General features: G+C 42.3%; 1 protein-coding gene across 2 annotated transcripts in view; it reads right to left on the reverse strand.

The window, feature by feature from the left end:
• RAD54L2 (RAD54 like 2) overlaps positions 1–18,993 on the reverse strand; it is a 1,034,525-nt gene that overhangs the window by 849,673 nt on the left and 165,859 nt on the right. For both annotated transcript variants that reach the window (XM_086938836.1, XM_086938837.1), the window contains exon 3: positions 2,362–2,539. In XM_086938836.1, the coding sequence (XP_086794962.1) occupies positions 2,362–2,539 (178 nt within the window). The remainder of the gene's footprint in view (positions 1–2,361; positions 2,540–18,993) is intronic.

Raw genomic sequence — 18,993 nt, forward strand, 5'->3', positions numbered from 1 at the left:
AAAATGGTCATGCACACATTTATGTTGAATCTTCTTTTGGGACATCATATTTGTATATACTTATATTAATGTAAGTTACTCAGTAGTGGAAGTGAAAACATATGTTGCTGTTCTCTACAATGATATTTCTGTTCGTATTGGATTACAAACGGGAAAAAAAAGTAATTAAAAAGAAAACTTGAAAGCTTGGGCTGGTCTTGGACCAATTATCTGAAGATGAAAGAAGTGGCGAAACTGCATCAGATATGAAGAGCTGAACAGTAATTTGAATTATGCTCTCTTATGGTAGTGATTTATTTATTGGGTAACAGCACTTTACCTAAAATACCAAATGAAACAAGTATTGGCAAAGCCAAAAGGTTTAGCACTGGCAAGCTGGTGTAGTGGTTATCATCGTTAGTTTTTATGGAAAGCATATGCCTCCAAAATAAAAAGAAAAAAACATTTTGCCATCTAAATATTGGCACCATATGCTTGTAATAAAAATTTAATTTAAAACACATTCGCTAATGTGGCGAGTGATTTAAAAAAAAAAAACAAGCCTTTCAATCGTGCCATGGATCATATTTGTATTATTTAGGATGGAGACATGAATAAATGAACATCTGAAAAAGCACACAACTCGCAAACCGGTACAATGTCACTAACACATTTTGAAACGACAACTTTCAAACAGAAATGGAAAATGTAACCAGTGCAGGCAAACTAAATAGAATAGAATAGAAATAGAAGCCATTTAAAGATAGATAAATAAATGCGCATTTTTAACCAGCCTTTTCACTAAAAAAAGATAGGGAGTATTTTTAAGTGGGGTTGAACAATGTGACTTACAGGCCAGTCTTAAACAGATACATAGCTGTAACTACAGTTCTCCAGCGTAGGTACATTTTCTTAGGTTCACACGCAGATTTAATACAAGTCATTGAGGTTGGAGTTCAACAGTAAATTTATAACCGCAGTACAAAGCACAACATGCCCAAAAGTTCTTAAAGTGCAGCCACTCTAGTGCCATACTCATATTATTAAAAAAGACCCACACTACAGCCAAAGGGGTTACAGGACTCTTACCCTCACTAATTCCAGAGGCGAATTCACCTCAGATTTCTAGCCTGAGTGTGAAAACTCAATTATAATGTTGAACCACCCTCCGAGGAGGAGGGAGGGCCGCATGTGAATTTAAAATTGACATCAATGATGGAGAACTGAAGCTACAAGTAACTTTTTTCTTCTCCAGCACAAATTCACATGCTTAATCAGAACAAAAGTAGTATGGCATATAAAGCATTGACAATTCGGAAATTTGGAATAATTAGTAAACAAAGTTTTTGTTACAAAAATGTAATCTACACAGAAATATCTGACACTTAAGAAAAGTTTCATAAATGAGTTTTATGTGAATGCTTGTTCCAAGGACAACGTAATACCCTGGTTCACATGGACATAAGGGTTGCTCTGGTTTATGCTTAAATAATGCTACCACACCCAAGTTGTAGTACTGCATAAAGGTATTATTATTGCTCCACCATACTTCTTAATAGAATGTACCCGATTGCACCTGTAACCTGTTGCCCCAATTTTATACTGGCAGGAGGTGTCTGTTGCGGCTATCCTTCTAGAAAGTCCTTGTTTTGATTCCTTGCTATTTAATCCAGCTCTGGCAATTGTTTCACCTTCTGCAATGTTGGTGCTTTGTCATACTACTTGCTAGTCTGCTTAAAGTAATAGAGCCAATTCTCGAAAATGAAAAAAGTTACTTACTTATAACTACAGCTCTCCAGCGCTTCTATCGTTCATAGATTTGCACTCAGCCCTTCCTCATCCTCAAGAAGAGATTAGCCTCAACATTATGATTCCGTTTTCACACTCCTGCTAGAAATCTGAGAGGACATGGCCTCTGGGACAGGTGAGGGCATTTTCACCTCTTTTCCTATGGTTAGGATGGTTCCCAATGTTGTGAATGAGGGGACAGCGTGATGAGCATAGCAGTCTGTTGGGGGCAAAACAATTATACAGAGCCCTGTTGTATACTAACAGCCAGCTGCTTGGTGTCTGAAACACAATATGAGTGAAGTAAGAGCAAGGCTGAACAAGTTCCAGACAGAAAGCACAGCTATTTGTTCAGGTCAGACTGTTATCATAGACAAGCCTGCAAAGATATTTGCAGAGGTTGAAGCGATAATGATGATTCAACAACCACCTGTTGAAAAGGATCCGGCACTTTGTGTCTAAAGAAGAGGGTAGGGTAATATTAGGAGACATTCCCTAAGTGAGGCCATGGTAATCATTTGCTTAGCCAGATGGTGCACTCTTCCTTTCCCAATCTCTACTCAAGTTCAACCATGTCATCTCTGATATTCTCACCTTATGTTTCTCCTCAGCTGAGCAGGTTTCTGGAGCAGGTTATTTTGTGCTTCCTCAGCAGGCGAACCCTTACGTTGGTTCTGTACAGGATGCTCTTTCTGGTCGCTCTGGTTTGAGGTAGTTGAGTTTGAGCGCTTCGGTTCTCCATCTTCCCCAGAAACAGCTTCTTGGGATATCTCTGGAATGAAAATAGAGAGTGAGCTTTGAGCAGACCTCTGCACAATGTCAGCACACATTCAATGGAGTGTCTACTCGATTATATCAAAAGAAGACTCAGAAGAGATCCGACTGCCCAGGAAGTTACGAGGATGCCATTATAAGCTGAGACAAGTCACATTTAAAAACAGAAGGATGTAGTTGACACAGTGGCATTTACAGATGGAGGTTGGTATGACAAAGAAACTTGAGGCGTGACAAGAGATACTCCTTTAGGTTAATTTACACATGCCTCCACAGAGAAAAAGAGGGAAGGCTCCCAAGAACGTGTGAAAGACTAGGCAACTATCCCAAACACCTCCTCACAATTTAGAGAAGATGTGCGGAGGATGACATCTTCACTAACCTAAGAGATGATTTTGCTAGGGCATTGAGGGCAGGGACCCCATCGCATACATGGAGTCCTGACTTCAGTCTTTCACGCCGTGTGACCAACTCACTCCCTAGTTCTCCATTGAAAGAGCGCACAGGGTGCCAGCGTGCTGCCCTCCTTCGGGTTCGCTCCCTTGCCCCATGCTTGGAAAACTACTCCACTTCCGAGACAGAGATCCCATACTGCAAGCTGCTAGCGAGAGTCACCCCATAACGGTGAAGGACAAACATGTTATGCTCTTTCCAGATTACTCCAGAGCAGTGCAGCAAAAGCAAGCGTCCTTCTTTGGAACAAAGACTGCTCCAAGGCAGGAATGTTCAATATTCACTGCTGTTCCCAGCGCGACTCAAAATCATCTACAAAGACACCGCAATATTCTTCACAGATCTAAATGATGCCACCAACTAGATGGAACTGAACCTGCAACTCAATCTGCTACAGGGGAACACAAGAACACCTAGACTCAAGTCGTTCAAGCCTCCACGGCGCTGTACCCAGAAATCCCAAAGCCGCTCTGAAATGCAGTCACTTCATAAATCGCTGACATCACCAAACCTGGAACAGATCATAGCAGACCGCCGGAAGCCAATACAAGCTGCAGCGGAATTGGGGACGACTGTTTCCACATCGGACCGCGAAGGCACTCTGCACATCTTCTCGCCCGAAAAGGACCTGAATGACTCCAGTGACTCTGGAGAGAACTCCGGGACCCTTCCAAAGATCACACCGAAGACTGCGGACACACTCATCTGAAGTTCCTGTGAGATGGTAGCTATAAGGACTCCAGTAGCCAATCACACTTCATAGCACCACATCAAATATTACGCCCCGCGATGATATAAGGCGCTACACACATCCGCGCAAGGCGCCCCCGAGTGTCAGACACACAACTTAATGGGGGCCCGCTGGAGGACCTTATGAGCATACACGAACCAGATGGACCCCCCCTCCTCCATTTATTTCGATCAAAGGTGCATGGTAGTACCGGTATGGATGTGCTGCACGTTGCAGCAGATCCCCAGTATTTGGTTTTTAACCCCACAGTGTTTTAGTTCGACTCCCTATCATACCTTGATCTCCCACCTTAATCTTCACAAAGGGCAGAGGACCTCGCTCATAGGTCTACACCTCTCATCAGGCAGCAAATATTCACACCAGAGCGTCAGCACAGGGTCCCACCCAAGACCACCCTCTATTGCAGAGCGACCCATCAGCAGCCATGACCCCAATCCCCAACATCAAATTCCTCCCTCTAAATGCCAAGGGTATCCACATGGCTAGAAAGCGTTAAGCTATTTACGCATATATCAAGCATCAACAGGCACAGGTCATTTTACTGCAAAAGACACATCTAGCTAAAGTGGAACTGGACAAGCTCCAGAAGAAACGGCGAGGCACCTTTTGTGCCACGACATATTCAGCCTATGCAAGGGGAACCTTAGTCTGGCTTCGACCGGGAGTACCCTTTCTGGAGACCGGCAGGAAGGTGGATCCTGAAAGGAGATATGAGATCCTGGAAGGGTTTCGAGATGGTCAGCCAATACTAATGGGCAGTATATACGCCCCCAACACAGAACAGACAATATTTTGGGAGACCCTGTTGCGTAACTTGGCGCAATTTACACCTTCCCCGTGGGTATTAGGAGAGGATTACAACTGTTCCTTGGTTCTCACTCTGGATAGATCCCATCCCCCCCTGCCAAAGCTTCACAAGCCTGCGCACAAGCAGCCCGATTTCAAGCCTGGGCATCTCATTGGTCACTGACAGACGCTTGGCGTCACGCACATCCAACAACTAAACTCTACTCTATCCACTCTGTTCACCATAATCTAAGAGTACGATTAGACCGCTTCATGTGCACGCGGACAATCCTCCTCCAACATTCTGACTACTTCGGCATGGTGATTTCGGACCACGACGCCATATCATGACTCTCAGGTGGCGCCCACCCACACCCCCGGTCCCCATATGGCGGCTCCCCCGAGACTGCCTAGAAGACCCGGTGTTCCAACACGAACAAACAGAGAACATCCAACACTATTTTCTGGAGAATGCGGGCACCACACACTCTAGAACACTCGAACTGGACTCTTTCAAAGGATTACAACTGTTCCTTGGTTCTCACTCTGGATAGATCCCATCCCCCCTGCCAAAGCTTCACAAGCCTGCGCACAAACAGTCAGATTTCAAGCCTGGGCATCTCATTGGTCACTGACAGACGCTTGGCGTCACGCACATCCAAAAACTAAACTCTACTCTATCCACTCTGTTCCCCATAATCTCCGAGTACGATTAGACGGCTTCATGTGCACGTGGACGATCCTCCTCCAACAGTCTGACTAATTCGGCATGGTGATTTCGGACCCGACGCCATATCATGACTCTCAGGTGGCGCCCACCCACACCCCTCGTCCCCACATGGCAGCTCCCCCAAGACTGCCTAGAAGACCCGGTGTTCCAACACGAACAAACAGAGAACATCCAACACTATTTTCTGGAGAATGGGGGCACCACACACTCTAGAACACTCGAATGGAACCCTTTCAAAGTGGTCCTGCGGGGAAGCATACATTAGGCAAATCACGGGGTGCGGAAAACATTGGAGCAGGCGGTACAAGCAACGGAGCAGCAAGTAGGGCAACTGTCTAAGGAAGCAGACAAACAACAAATCCCCTCCTGCACAGGTGGCAGAAGCCAAGGATAAATACGCGGAAGCTTGCGCAGACTTGAGGCGGTATAACTTTCGTGCATACGCCACTAGAGCCTACAATGAGGGAAACTGAGCCGGCACCTTGCTTCCCTGGTTTATAAGACAAGACACACAAGCGCAACCGATCACCAGTATCAGAAATGCCATGGGCGAGAGTCTGTACGCACCCACAGACATTCTGTCAGCCTTTCAAGAATACTACGAGACATATAGGGAACCGGCTCAGGACAGAGGGGAATATATCCACAAGATGCCGACAACTTCTTGGAGGACCTTTATAGGTCGACTAAGGCCAATGTCAGATTCTCCCAGGATCTCTGTGTTTCACAGGACTTTGATATTAACAGGGGAGTATGGCAAGGATGTATTCTGGCCCCATTTTTGTTCAATCTATACATCAATGACCTTGATAGAGCCATGAGAGAAACGGGGGTGTATTATCTGTATTTAGGGCGCCGTGGTCTTCCCGTCCTACTATATGCAGATGACGCAGTCCTTCTTTCAAGAACTGCTAGAGGGTTGTAATCCTTGTTAGATGCTTTTACTGATTTTATGACAGACAAGGACCTATCCATCAATAACTCGAAATCTTATGTAATGCAGGTGGGGTCCCGTCCCTAAAAAAGTTTCCAATTTAGAGTTGGTCCTGCTAAAGTTCCCTGTACTAATGTTTTTTCTTATTTCGGGGTCCTACTGGAGGACCAGTTAAAATGGGGGCCATTAGTGTATAGGACAAGCATTTGTAATGCAATAGGTCTCGCATTAGCAAAGTGTGAACTATTGGTTTTCCAAATTACTCATTTTTTTAATGTGTTGGCTTTGAAAATATATAAATTAATAGCATTGTTATTCACAAAGCAAGTAGCTTACACTTTCCTAATGCGAGTCCTATTGGCTATGGCAATGCTTGTTACTAGCAAGCAAGGACAGTGCTGAGTGATGATGTGGTTGGACTGAGTGATGTGGTGGTGTCCCCGAGTGATGTGGTGGTGTCCCCGAGTGATGTGGTGGTGTCCCCGAGTGATGTGGTGGTGTCCCCGAGTGATGTGGTGGTGTCCCCGAGTGATGTGGTGGTGTCCCAGAGTGATGTGGTGGTGTCCCAGAGTGATGTGGTGGTGTCCCAGAGTGATGTGGTGGTGTCCCAGAGTGATGTGGTGGTGTCCCAGAGTGATGTGGTGGTGTCCCAGAGTGATGTGGTGGTGTCCCAGAGTGATGTGGTGGAGTTGGAGGGTGGAGTTGGATGAGACAGTGAAAAGAACAAAAATAAAATAACCTTTAAATTGCACAACGTTTACATGCATGCTATATCTATTCACTCTGCTGTCCTTGCGTAGTCAACATTCTATGCCAAAGTATCCAAAATGTGCCATTTATTGGAAAATTACTCAAACCAGAAATTACAACTATAAAACAGCCTATAAAGCTGAGCCCATGTACAATAGCAACCAAGCATATCTTAAAATACGAATGAATTGATCATTACAGATGGATAAGAGACAGAGTAGTTCGAGGACCGAGTTAGAGTAAGCGCCACTCGAAGCCCGTTTTGTAGATCCACATAACAAGTAGAGGGCTATAGTTATCTAATTTGGTATAGACTAACCATTTTCAAGGCGCAGTGTACATAGTAAGGAGACTAACCAATGCTAAAAGTTAAAAAGTGGGGAGGGACTTAGCCTAGGACGGACACAGCGCCCCTATAACTTATCATCCCTTAGGTACTTCACTATAGGGTTGTAGCCTCATACTGCGCACACATGAGTACTAAATATAAAGTAGGATCACATCCAAAAAAGTGGAAGACACATGTTTACACATAGAGAAAGGAGTCTGCTAATGTATCAACCCTACGTAGAATAGCGTAAAGTAAACAAAATAATATTCTTTCTGGGCAACCATTAAAACATCTTTCAATACCTATTTTGGTTTCATTAGAACATATCCAGTTCTTGGGAGGAATCCTGTTATCCTATGCCCGTTCAAGGAAAGTTTTAAAATGCTATAAGGTAAGACATTTGATGGACAAAAATCTACGATCAGCCCTCAATTAGAAAGAGGGAAACAATAAAACAAATACAATGTGCTTTGTTTATATAGATATACAAGTTAAAATTGCCTAAAGGATTGAAAAGACGAAAAAAGACATCCCAATACCAGGAGCTCCTTTTGAAAGAAAAAGGTAATTAGAACATGGAACACACCCTTACACATAGGTCTAAACCCACACATCAGTAACACTAACCTGGAATAATGTCCCCTAATATTCTGATATTTTCTACCAGGGCGTAGTAGCAAAAGATTGCAGAAAACCATTGAAACGCCACACAGGCCCCAGCTTGGATCTTCTACCAAAGACAGGGGGGGTGAGAATATACTATATGTAACAGCGCGAGTGTGAGAACTGTACATTATTCACTTCATTTTTCCTATATGAGCCACTATTCCTCGCCATAGTAGTTTCCACATTGAAATGGACTCGGAGGGAAGGTGATGATTTGAATTAACAAGAGTATCGAGAAGTAGAGTATAAGAACGGACTAAACGTAGTATATGTACAGTATGAATTATATTGAGTCACCCAATAGGCAGATATGTGCATGCCTGTAATTTGTACCACATATGCTAAAGAGAGACCATAATAAGTATTTACCTAGGAGACAGATAATAGAAATTACTTAAATGAAGGTAACCCGTAAGAAAAGCAAGTGACTCCTTACTTTTCTCCCCATATATTTACAGAGAAGGTACAAACCAAGACTCTTTGAAACGAGAAACCCCAACCAAAGAAGTCCTGAAGAAGGTGCCACAGAATCAAATGTACTGCACCAAAACGCGTCGACGCATTTTTCAGATATAGAGAATCCAACCAGGGCCCAGTAAACACTGGATGTACATGTATTACTGTCACTGTTGTTTACAGAAGCTAAAGTAATAACAGGCCTGTGGATCTACAGATCAATAGTGGCAAAGACATTTAGAAGCCACAGTTATACTAGGGGTTCTTTACTTTTTTTTATTTCTTATTCATTGTTGATTGCTTATGAATTGCTGAAATGTCATATATATGTCTTTCTTTGTCCAATTTTAACTGCTGTATTTCTAATTGTGTATGAGAGATAATAGTTTCAAGTATTTTTTACTCTTCAAAGAATATTTCTTTGAAATTTTAATTGTCTTGTATTTTAAGTTGTTCAGATGTACGGTTTTTATTAAAAATAGATTGTAAACGACTTTATTTCTCTGTGGAAATTATTATGTATTCCCTATAGCACAGTAGACTATAGGTTTCTGCCATTTAAATGTATAAGTGTATCTATATTGGTATGTGAGTTAACTAGCGCACTCCAGGGATTTCCCTCAGACTTGCTGTCTTCTTACCCTGTTCCCTGGTGAAAGTGGGGTACCCTCTCTTTTGAAAACTGTACAATACAATACAATACAATACAACAGTAAGTTAGTGCCATTTCTTTTGCGAATTGCGACTAGAAAAGGGGACGCTGTGAGTTTGCGGCTATTGGTTTAAACTCATTAGCAGAACGAAAGGACTGCCAATTGTAACATGTAAAGATTTCAGTGGAGCACACTATGCTAGGTGAACTTCTGAACTGGATACAAGCTTGTAATATAGTCTTACTTCCTTGTGTAGAAAAGCTGTACAGTAGTAGGGAAGGGTTGACTAGGACTGTTGTGTGAATGCAAACCATTCTCTGCAAATTAATATATGTGCGTTTCTACTGAAGTACAATTGCAATGTAAATGTCTCTAACTAGATATTGACGCCTAAAGTTGGGAAAAAATATAATGGTTCTGGAAAGAGGAAAAAAAAAGAGTGAAGTTACTGTAAATATACATCAAAGAACAAAGTAAACTAAAAAGTTAATCCTGTATAGCTACCTGAACTGATTTCCAAGAATAAGTTACCTTGAGAAGCGCAGGACCACACTATATGGTTAATGCAGTATTACACTGTGCTATGCTGACAAGTTTAAAAAAATGTAAGTAGTTTTTTTGTGGTACCTTCTAGATAGGTACAGCAAGGTAGGTATAGGGACATTTGTATCTTTGAATAGTGCAGATCATGCAAGGATATAGCTGTGTTATGATTTATTGGAACAATAATAGTTTGCAGAAAGCGGTCTCTATATACTATACCAAAATTAGATATAGTGTGCAGAGAGTCCGGTGGATCCTCAGAGGGTTTACAGAGGCTAAAGTAGATAATACAAATGCTTTCTTTTGGGTAGTGTGGGTTGAGCAGTTAGGCTTATCAGAGAGCAGCGTTCAGCATTTGTTGTACACACAGAGATAATAAATGAGACGCACTCAATGAATAAATCCCAGAACAATTAAAAAACAGAATACTATACTAGATTATATTTATTTTGCAGAACCACAGAACTTCATCATAGGTAAATACGTTTCTGAATAGAAATACTTTTCAGTTTAAAAAATGGACATGGTGCAATTTTTAGACCATGCAATGTGAACCTATAGGAGTAAGAAAACATTCAGCATAGATTGGGAGAACATTGACTTCGTCGGAAGTTCAGGTCAGTATCAGGGCAGGTTCAGTCCAGCACCAACAGTGCAGTGTGCAAGTTCAAAGTCAGGCGCACAATATAAATCAATGGGGATTGGGGACAATAAGACAGAAGCTGCTTACAGGTGAATAGCAGGGGTGGGGGGTGAGGCTTAGTCTCCAGGGGTTGAAGCAAGCACTAAACGGGGCTCAAAGCAGCACCAACACATTACCACCAGCGGCACAGGGGCAGGTTGTACGTTAAGGTTGTAGGCAGGATCATTTTGAAAAGGTTAGAGGAGTGGGTGGAAAGCAAATGCATATTAATAGACATCCAATATGATTTCCGCAAAGGTCTTGGTATGATTGAACAATGTCTAAATTTGGATTTGCCAATTGGTAAATACACACTGGGTAGGCAAGGCAATATGTTCCTGGCCTTTGCTGACTAAACGAGCTCATTTGATTGGTTTAACATTGCTAAATTCTGGTCCATTTTTAGACGATGTAGGTATAGAAACTTTGATAATCCCGTTCCTACAGGACTTATATTCAGGAAGTAGAGCCAGAGTATGGTACGGTCTCAAGGTAGAATGTACAGCACTATTAGCTGGGTGGGCGTGGGGGGCTGAGACAGAGATGCATTGTTGCCCCCTTTTTCATTCACTCTATATATCAACAACTTGGGACCATTTTTGGCCAAAGATTGCAAGGACATCCCTCAGATTGGTCAGCGTCCAGTCCCAGCCCTCCTCTATGCGGACGATGATTGCTTATGGCCCGTACCCCTATTGGTTTGCAACGTCTATTGATCCCTTTTACCGAATTCATGCAGGGCTTAATCACTATTTTGGATAAGAAATTTGTTACAAAGTGTGGCAAGGGCACAGTGAGGTGTTGGGGAATATTTATGAACACCAAGCTAAACTGTGCTTTCCCTTTTTCTTATCTAGAGGGTTATGTTTTCACAGAGTGGGTCAAGGAAGGATGCAATCAATTCTAGGAAATTAAATTTTATAAAATCAACTGCTGCCTTGCACACAAACTTGGTAATAAACTTGGTAATACACCAACCAAAGAAATGCTTACAATATATAAGGCCAAGTGTGCAACTACAGCACTTTATGAGGCTGAGCTTTTGGGCTATTGCGATACTAATTCACTAAAGAAATTGGGGAACTTTTTTTCTATTGTTACTGTCAGTACCCCAGAACTGTTCTACCCAAATTTGCCATTAAGAATTGGGGATGCCTTTTTTAGTTGACATATCACGGACCCACCCCTTTCTATTATGGCATAAAGTTTGGACTAGTGACAACACAATTCTAAATCGTAAGGCGATTGAGGACTACCTTAAACTGGCTGCATTTCGACATATATCCTGGTTGAAATATGTTCAACATACTGTTGTGATTTGGGCACCCGGAATTTTTGCAGTGCCCAGAAAACTGCAGTCTTTGTTAAGGACAGATCTGCATAAGATGTGCCTGGCGTTGTTCGAAGAAGCCAAGATGTCGACCGACTGACTCAGCCGAGAGTACTTAGGAATAAATTGATTTTGACTACCCTTTCTTTTCAACAATATTTAAATGTATGTGCACAATACTCAACACAGGAATGTATTGGCCCGCTTTAGACTGGATATTTTCCATCATCTAGGGACATTTCCTACCCTGAATGGTAAAAAACCAAGCCAACTGCCCATGTGATACCACTTCCCTACAAAGCACTTTGCACACCAAACTTTTGTATATTTTTTAGGAACTTGAAAAAATGTTACATTACACCAATTTTATGCATCATGAATTTTAATCAATGTTGCCCGGCTTTTCTGTATTTGCAAACGTTATTCTCTTTAGCGATTTGCTATTCTGTTGCAATTTATTTGTGTAAAGTTTTGCAGTGCAGCAAAAAAAATGGTTTTATAGATTGCTTTTATGATGTTTTTTATTGACTGGCTATTTTGTCGTAATATACCTATGTAAAGTTTTTATAACTCTAGAAAAGTTGGTTTTATAGATTGATTGTATTGTGGTTAAAAAAACGTTGTTTTATGATAAATGTATGCTTTTATGATTTCTGTTGAATAAAGTTGATTAGACTTGACAAAGATAAAAGTCCGATTTGAAAAAAGGAATTATTCTTCACTAGTGCACACATGAATTTACTTCAGGGAAAACCAAATGCATGTTCCTAAATACACAGATTTCTATAGAAAGCTATCATTTTTGCATATTTTAAAGATTCAAGATATTGGAAACAGCAGAGGATAGAAAAAGATTTGTGTTTTTAATCTATTTGAAAGATTTTACTTTTACACACAAGCTTATCATTCGTCCCATACTGTAGGTTGAAATTTGAACTTTATAAAGTTATATCCAGTTTCTTACAGAAAATAAAGCTATCTTTTTCTCAAAAAGAAGTAAGTGGATACGGATGGTGTCAATAAGTGAGAATTAAAACCCAAATATACTTTCATTATTCTATTGAACAATTTAGGATATGAGACAGTCACATTTTAATGAAAGATGTACTGAAAGGCCTTGACAGGATAACTAAATTAATTGCCAATTTGTTTACAATCTTACACATCAAGAGAATATGGGCTAGAAATGTTCAATGGAAAGTACTAAGATTATAATATAATTACACCATTCAATAAAGGGTTAGGAATACTCATTAGGACTTGGAGAGATTATAACAAATTACATACCTTCAGTAAAGTTACATACCCTCACTAATGCTCTTTCTGGTAGATACTCTAACCACAGATTCCTCACCTCAGAATACTCCCAAAGTAAAAGGATCCGAAAAGTCTTCTTTAGCAATGCTCCCACGCCCCAGAAGGTGAAGCAGTGTGGCTGTACGTGGACTACTAGCTGCCCTACGTGCTGAGTACTCACCTGGGGACCTGTTCAGATGTTAAAAAGAGGCCTCTCCACAGAATAGGGAGGTAGGAGGGCAGTGAGGAATGGGTGGTTAAATAGAGTAAATGTCCTATAGAAACGTGTTCTCCTGTTCAATTCTTCTAACCTCATATTGCTCACCTTAGAATAGATTCCAAATAGTACCTTCCTGGGTGAAGAGGCTGTGAAGTGGAAGAAGACCACAGCCTGGAAAGAACAACTGGAAGGAGACTCACCTAAACCAGTTCTATAGTATGACAGTGGTTACACATCTGGTGTTTGCCAATTGTGTATAAAAGTGGGAACCCATTAACACACTTGTGGTTCCAGTTCCATGTCCTCTGTGGTCAAGGAAGGGAGTGTGCCACAGAGTATCCAGAGGCCTTCTGTGCAACCAGGGCTGGTTACTGCCTCACATGCAGTCCCACCTGATGTCTAGACCTCTTGTTGGAGGAGCTGCATATCGGTCCTAAAGGGTCTAGAAGCATGCTCGTCCGCTTTTAGAAAGAAAGAGCCTCTCAACTCTGCAGAAGGAGCGAGTGTTCAGGTAGGAGTGAGGTGCAGCACACCCCCACTACCTGCGGATCACCCAGAGAGGACTGTTGGAGAGTGCTCTGTTGGACCAAGAATGAAATGGGCCTGCAGACTCGTTGCAGGTTCCTGGTGTGAACCACAACTCTGCAACTGCAATGACAACGCCCTGGTTGGAGCTTTGCTGGAGAATTGTGATCAGATTTTGTGGTCACAACTGACAACCTAAAGATCAGTCTGTCAGTGACAATGCTTGTTCAAGTTGTGATCAGCTTGGGTGTAGCTACAACTGCCCAAGAGGTGACTGGCCTGTGCCTGGCCACAACTACCAAGGTGTGACCAGCCCTTGTAAATGCTTCTAGTACTCACGTCGTACCCAGCAGTTACAGGATTGCAGCAAAAGAAATTGTGACCAGCCTGAGGAAGCGGTAACTGTCAAAGTGTCAGCTAGCCCAACAGGGACCCAGTAAAGGATGAATCAGACCAGCATGGGCCCATGGCGAAGACCCTGAGGTATAAGACAATCACTGATAGTCCAATCAGGATTATGCCACATCAGAAATGCGGTTTGTGGGTTCTGTTCACTGAAAGGACCAGGAGTGTGCACACTGCCATACACGGGGTGGCTTAGTGGAGGCAGAATACACAAAAAAGTGATGAGCAGCATATGACCACTCTCCTGTAGTGTGTGCATGACCAAGGGCTCATGCATCCGAGGAAGGATTCCACCAGTAAGTAGTAAAAGAGTTATTGAGACTATTTGGTGGTGTTGGGTTCTAGTTGCACCTGAGTTATAGTCAAACTACTACTGTTGACCTCATAGAGAAGGGGGGCAGTGTCATTTAAATGATTTTGGTTGCCCTTGCCAAAGCATACGTTAGGGGCCCTGGTTCAGAACAACTCTGCATGTTATTACCTATTCAAGACACATGATGCCAAGTAATATATTTAATAATGAGTTAAAGACTGAGATGGCCAAACAGATAAGAGGCACAGAAATAGGTCACTTTCTCAGAGTCCCCTTGAAAGACAGGGGACCAGGGAAATTGGTCATGCCCTAAAATGTCTCCGGGGATAGACCATCCAGACCCAGGAAAGAAACTGAACACATTTGGAGTAGGAGAGGTAGGAGAACGGACCCTGAGAGCCCCTAGTGTCACTACATGTATTTTCTGATTGTAGTCTGTAGTAGTACGTTCTATTATGTTCTTGAACAGATAAGCAATGGGTTAGACATTCTAGTATTGGGATTGTTGAGCTGAAGCACCCCACACTACTTGCCTGAGAAGCCACTGACTGATCGTCGTTGGTACTACTGAGACTCAAGTGTAAACAGCTGTACTTAGCCCACTTTGCAAAGCCATATTAAAACAGAAAAATGGGATATCAAAGGCAAAGGACCTTAACAACCATGGCCAAGTAGCTCCGCCTTGCACTGTGGACCCTGAAAGTTGGTCTGATACCAGTACAGAAAATGTGTACTTGGAATCATTTGAAGATAAACAGATTTATAAGGAGATGTCTCTATTATGAGTAGGTCACTATCTGGTCTAGGTTTATTGATGGCATTGTGTTCATCTAGACTGGAGATGATGGCTTCTTGAAGAGCTTTTTGGCTTTGGTTAAATCTGGGCCATAGTAGCACCATGCAAACTTTTTCAAGCTGCCATCTGAAATCCCAACGAGAGAACATAACCTCCCTTTGGAACAGTTACTTTAAGTGTAAGAGGAAGTGCATAAGTGTTGATGATTACTTGAATCATGCTGAAGCATTGAAAGATACACACTTGACTAGAGGTTAACAGAGGTCGGTAAGTATACAGTCTATTAAGACAGCGAGATTTTACAAACTTGAATCAATATTTTCTCTAGTCAAGTACGGAGATGGGCAAGGCAAGTTGGTCTGTCTGTGTAACTCAGTTTTTCAATCTAACCAACCGAGTTAGAAATCTAACTAATTCAATGTACATATTTTGAATTTTGATCCATCTTGGCAGCAGCGAAAATCTTTTATGTGCTACGAAGAAATACTAACAACCGAGAAAGGCTAGTACCCACTAACCCACCGGAGGTAAACCGGAAGAGGCATACCACATTATAGGGTTTACCTACTGTAAAAAATGAATTATGGGAGCTGTAGGGTTTCTGAAATGTTTGATTGAGACATTGGTCCCTGAATGTGTAGAACTAGGTGGAAAAAGATAATATTTCAAACTAACTGCAGGTCTAAGAAAATTGTTTACCTAATTCTGTGTCCCTGCAACAACACAGTCAACATAAGTTAGGCAGTCAGGGAAATGAGGACTGTTTTGTGAACACAAAACAATCACTGGGACCAAATGATTAAGAGCGTGTTTGATGATTCACTGTTTAGGAAACGGACAAGCTTAGCAAGCTTAAATTGATCATCCTTGGGAAACAAAAAAGTGACTTATAACGAACGTGGTGCAACTAGCAGAAAAAGACTCCTGAGAGAACAGTTTTGAACGTTTGCATTTGAAACCCATAAAGAATGCCTGGGTGACATTACTTGGAATGGAGCTATACATCTTTATAGGGCACTAGTTTTATGCCTTTTGTAGGTCTCACCTACAAGACCTCTTTTAGCAGTGTTATTGAGAAAGACCTCTTGTGAACAATACCAAAAAACTTAGTGGGCTTAGAGTACGCTTAGAGTACGCCTACTGGCTACCATTGGTTGGCTTTATTGTCCCTCTCATCTACTTGTATTTTGATCAATGACTTGTCCCTCCTCTGTTGCCTAGGCTCTTGGACATCTTCACCATTTGACTGATTGAGGTGTACCCTTCCAGTGCTCACATTTAGGGAACTACTTTCCTCCATTTCTTCCAGCATGCCATGCCACTGAATGGGTTTGCCAACTCTGACTCCTGTGCCGCTTCCCCCTACAAACACCCACCCCCTTCTTTGAATGCTACATGTTGCTCCCTAAAAGGTTACTCATTGCTTTACCCACCCCTCATTGTTTTATTTCCTCTCCCTCAGCCACAAGCGCCTATGTTGCTCCCTTCCCTCTTTTTTTGGGGGGGGGGGGGGGGGGGGGGGGGAGGTGGTCGGTTAAGGTAGTAACAACTGTCATTTGGTGCTGAGCCGCTGCACATGTCAAAATACACTTTTGATCAAGTAAAATAGTTTACTTTTTATTTTTATGCACCGATCTTAAAATGTACCCACTATCTTAAATGACTAATAAAACCGCACAGGTGTCATTCCACAGGCACGCACATGCATGGTGATAGTTGTGGGCTCGTCACTGTGCCTTTTTAGGGGGTCTCACCCTCCCCCTCCTCCGATGTTGTACATAATTGTCTATTTTGCCGCTGCTGCCCAGCATTCCAAACGCAATAGCAAAGCCAGCAGGTCATTGGTGAGACCTACTGGCTTTACCAGTGCGCTTTTTTATTTCTTTTAACACTGTGCCATGGGTCAGTGGGGCGCCGGGGGTGGGCAGAGGGCCGTCAGGAGATCTATCAAGAGGCGGGCAGGATCGTTTTTAAATTAGTCCTTCTTCCCAACCCTTGCTGGAAAGGACACGTTTAGAACCCCAAATCATAACTTTGAATAAAATTAATTTCAAATAAATACACACAAAAAAAGCTTAAAACATCTTGAAACAAGACAGCCCTGTGCAATTTTCGTTTGTTGCTATAAAAAGTGTAATTGGGGTTAATATTCCTGCCAAATTAACCTGGCCACACAGGGTGGACTCTGCTTGTTTCATTTTTGGGACGTTAAAAGACACTAAACTAAACATTAGCCCGGGGGGCATAGCTACTGCAGTACACGCTGTGCTCACGGTCGTGGAACTCACTGGCTGCCCTGGGCTTCGGCGCTAATGCTGCAGACAACCGGTTACATAAGCAAAAGAGAACACTTACATAACCCGCAAGCGTTCCCTCTGGAATGTATAAAACAGAAGTGGGAGAACAAGAAGGGAGAGGGAAGAAAGCAGGCCCGGATAAATGGTCTTAGAGAGAGAACCTACTGCTCTGGATGTATAAAAGAGCCTCTGCTGTCACCGCCGTCAGCAAGCCTGGGGTCTGCTTATATGTATAGTTCTGTTTTGAACATGAAGTATTGTAATTGCATTTATACAGCACTTACTACCACTGACAAGGCACTAAGGCGTTTTCGCCAGGTACTATGCTGCTCCGGAAGGTTACTACAGCGTGCTACTCGCCGAAACAGCTCTTCAACACCCCATTGGGGGTAGCAAGCCCTATGTAAAGCAAACATTTTCCCTCTTCTATCTCTGCGCTCTCCTTCTCAATCCAATAACGGACAAAAATATCCTTCACTCAAATTACTTTTGTGTTTCACTATACTAATTCACCACTAATCCTTTATGGGTTCCGGAGTGACATGCTACTCACTGAAAAAGTGCTTGGACGCCTCGGCCGGGGTAGTAAGCGCTATAGAAATGCAAATATATTACAATTATTGTTGGCTATGGGGATTATTCTTGTGCCCTAGGGCAAACCATTTCATGTATTCACTCCAGTTTCTTTTTCAATAGATTAAATTAATATGAGTTTGGTGTGATCATTAGGTGGGTGCGTTTGTGAACTCATGCAGATGGTTGATGGGGCTCGTAGATGAGCTAGAAAAAATGTATACTTAGGATGCAGTAACAGGAGTTTTAATGGAGGAGATGTGACCTCGTAAATGAGCGGTGAGCAATTTGCAGAAATACAATAAGAGAGATTACGGCAAACATGCATTTGATTTATGGCTTGTTATGTTAAAAGCACTTATAAAGCGCACGTTCACCAAGCGGTTTCATGGTGCTGAAGGCAGAGAGAAGAGTTTAAGGAAAGCTAGGGTTACATGTTGTAGGCTTGAGCGAACAAAAAGGTCTTAAGCATCTTTCTAAATTGTCCATACGTTGGAATCAGTCTAATCTCCACCGGGAGAGAGTTCCAAAACTGTGGACCTATAACAGCAAAGCGAAGGCCCCCTAGCTTTTTGCGCTTGAAAGAGGGAGTAATCAGCCGATTTTGATGACAAGAGCGTAAGGCCCGGGAAGGAGCATATCGTTGAATTTTTGCCGGAATGAAAGCGGGACTGCTGCCGGACATAGCTTTAAAAATGATACATCCCAGTTTGAAGGCACATCTTTTGGCAATTGGAAGCCAGTGTAGATTTTTCATTAGAGGTGTCACATGCTGCCATTTCGGTTGAGAGAATAGAAGTCTTGCAGCTTGGTTTTGAACCAGCTGAAGACGTCTGAGTTGGTAAGCCGGGATGCCACAATAAAGAGAATTGAATGATTGGTAGTGTACCTAGTGCACTCGGATTCAGTTTACACTGATATTTCGATACGTGTGCAATGTTGTTTAAATGCCTACTGAGCAT

The sequence above is a fragment of the Lissotriton vulgaris genome, chromosome 9 (assembly GCF_964263255.1).
Source record: "Lissotriton vulgaris chromosome 9, aLisVul1.2, whole genome shotgun sequence".
Lineage (NCBI taxonomy): Eukaryota > Metazoa > Chordata > Amphibia > Caudata > Salamandridae > Lissotriton > Lissotriton vulgaris.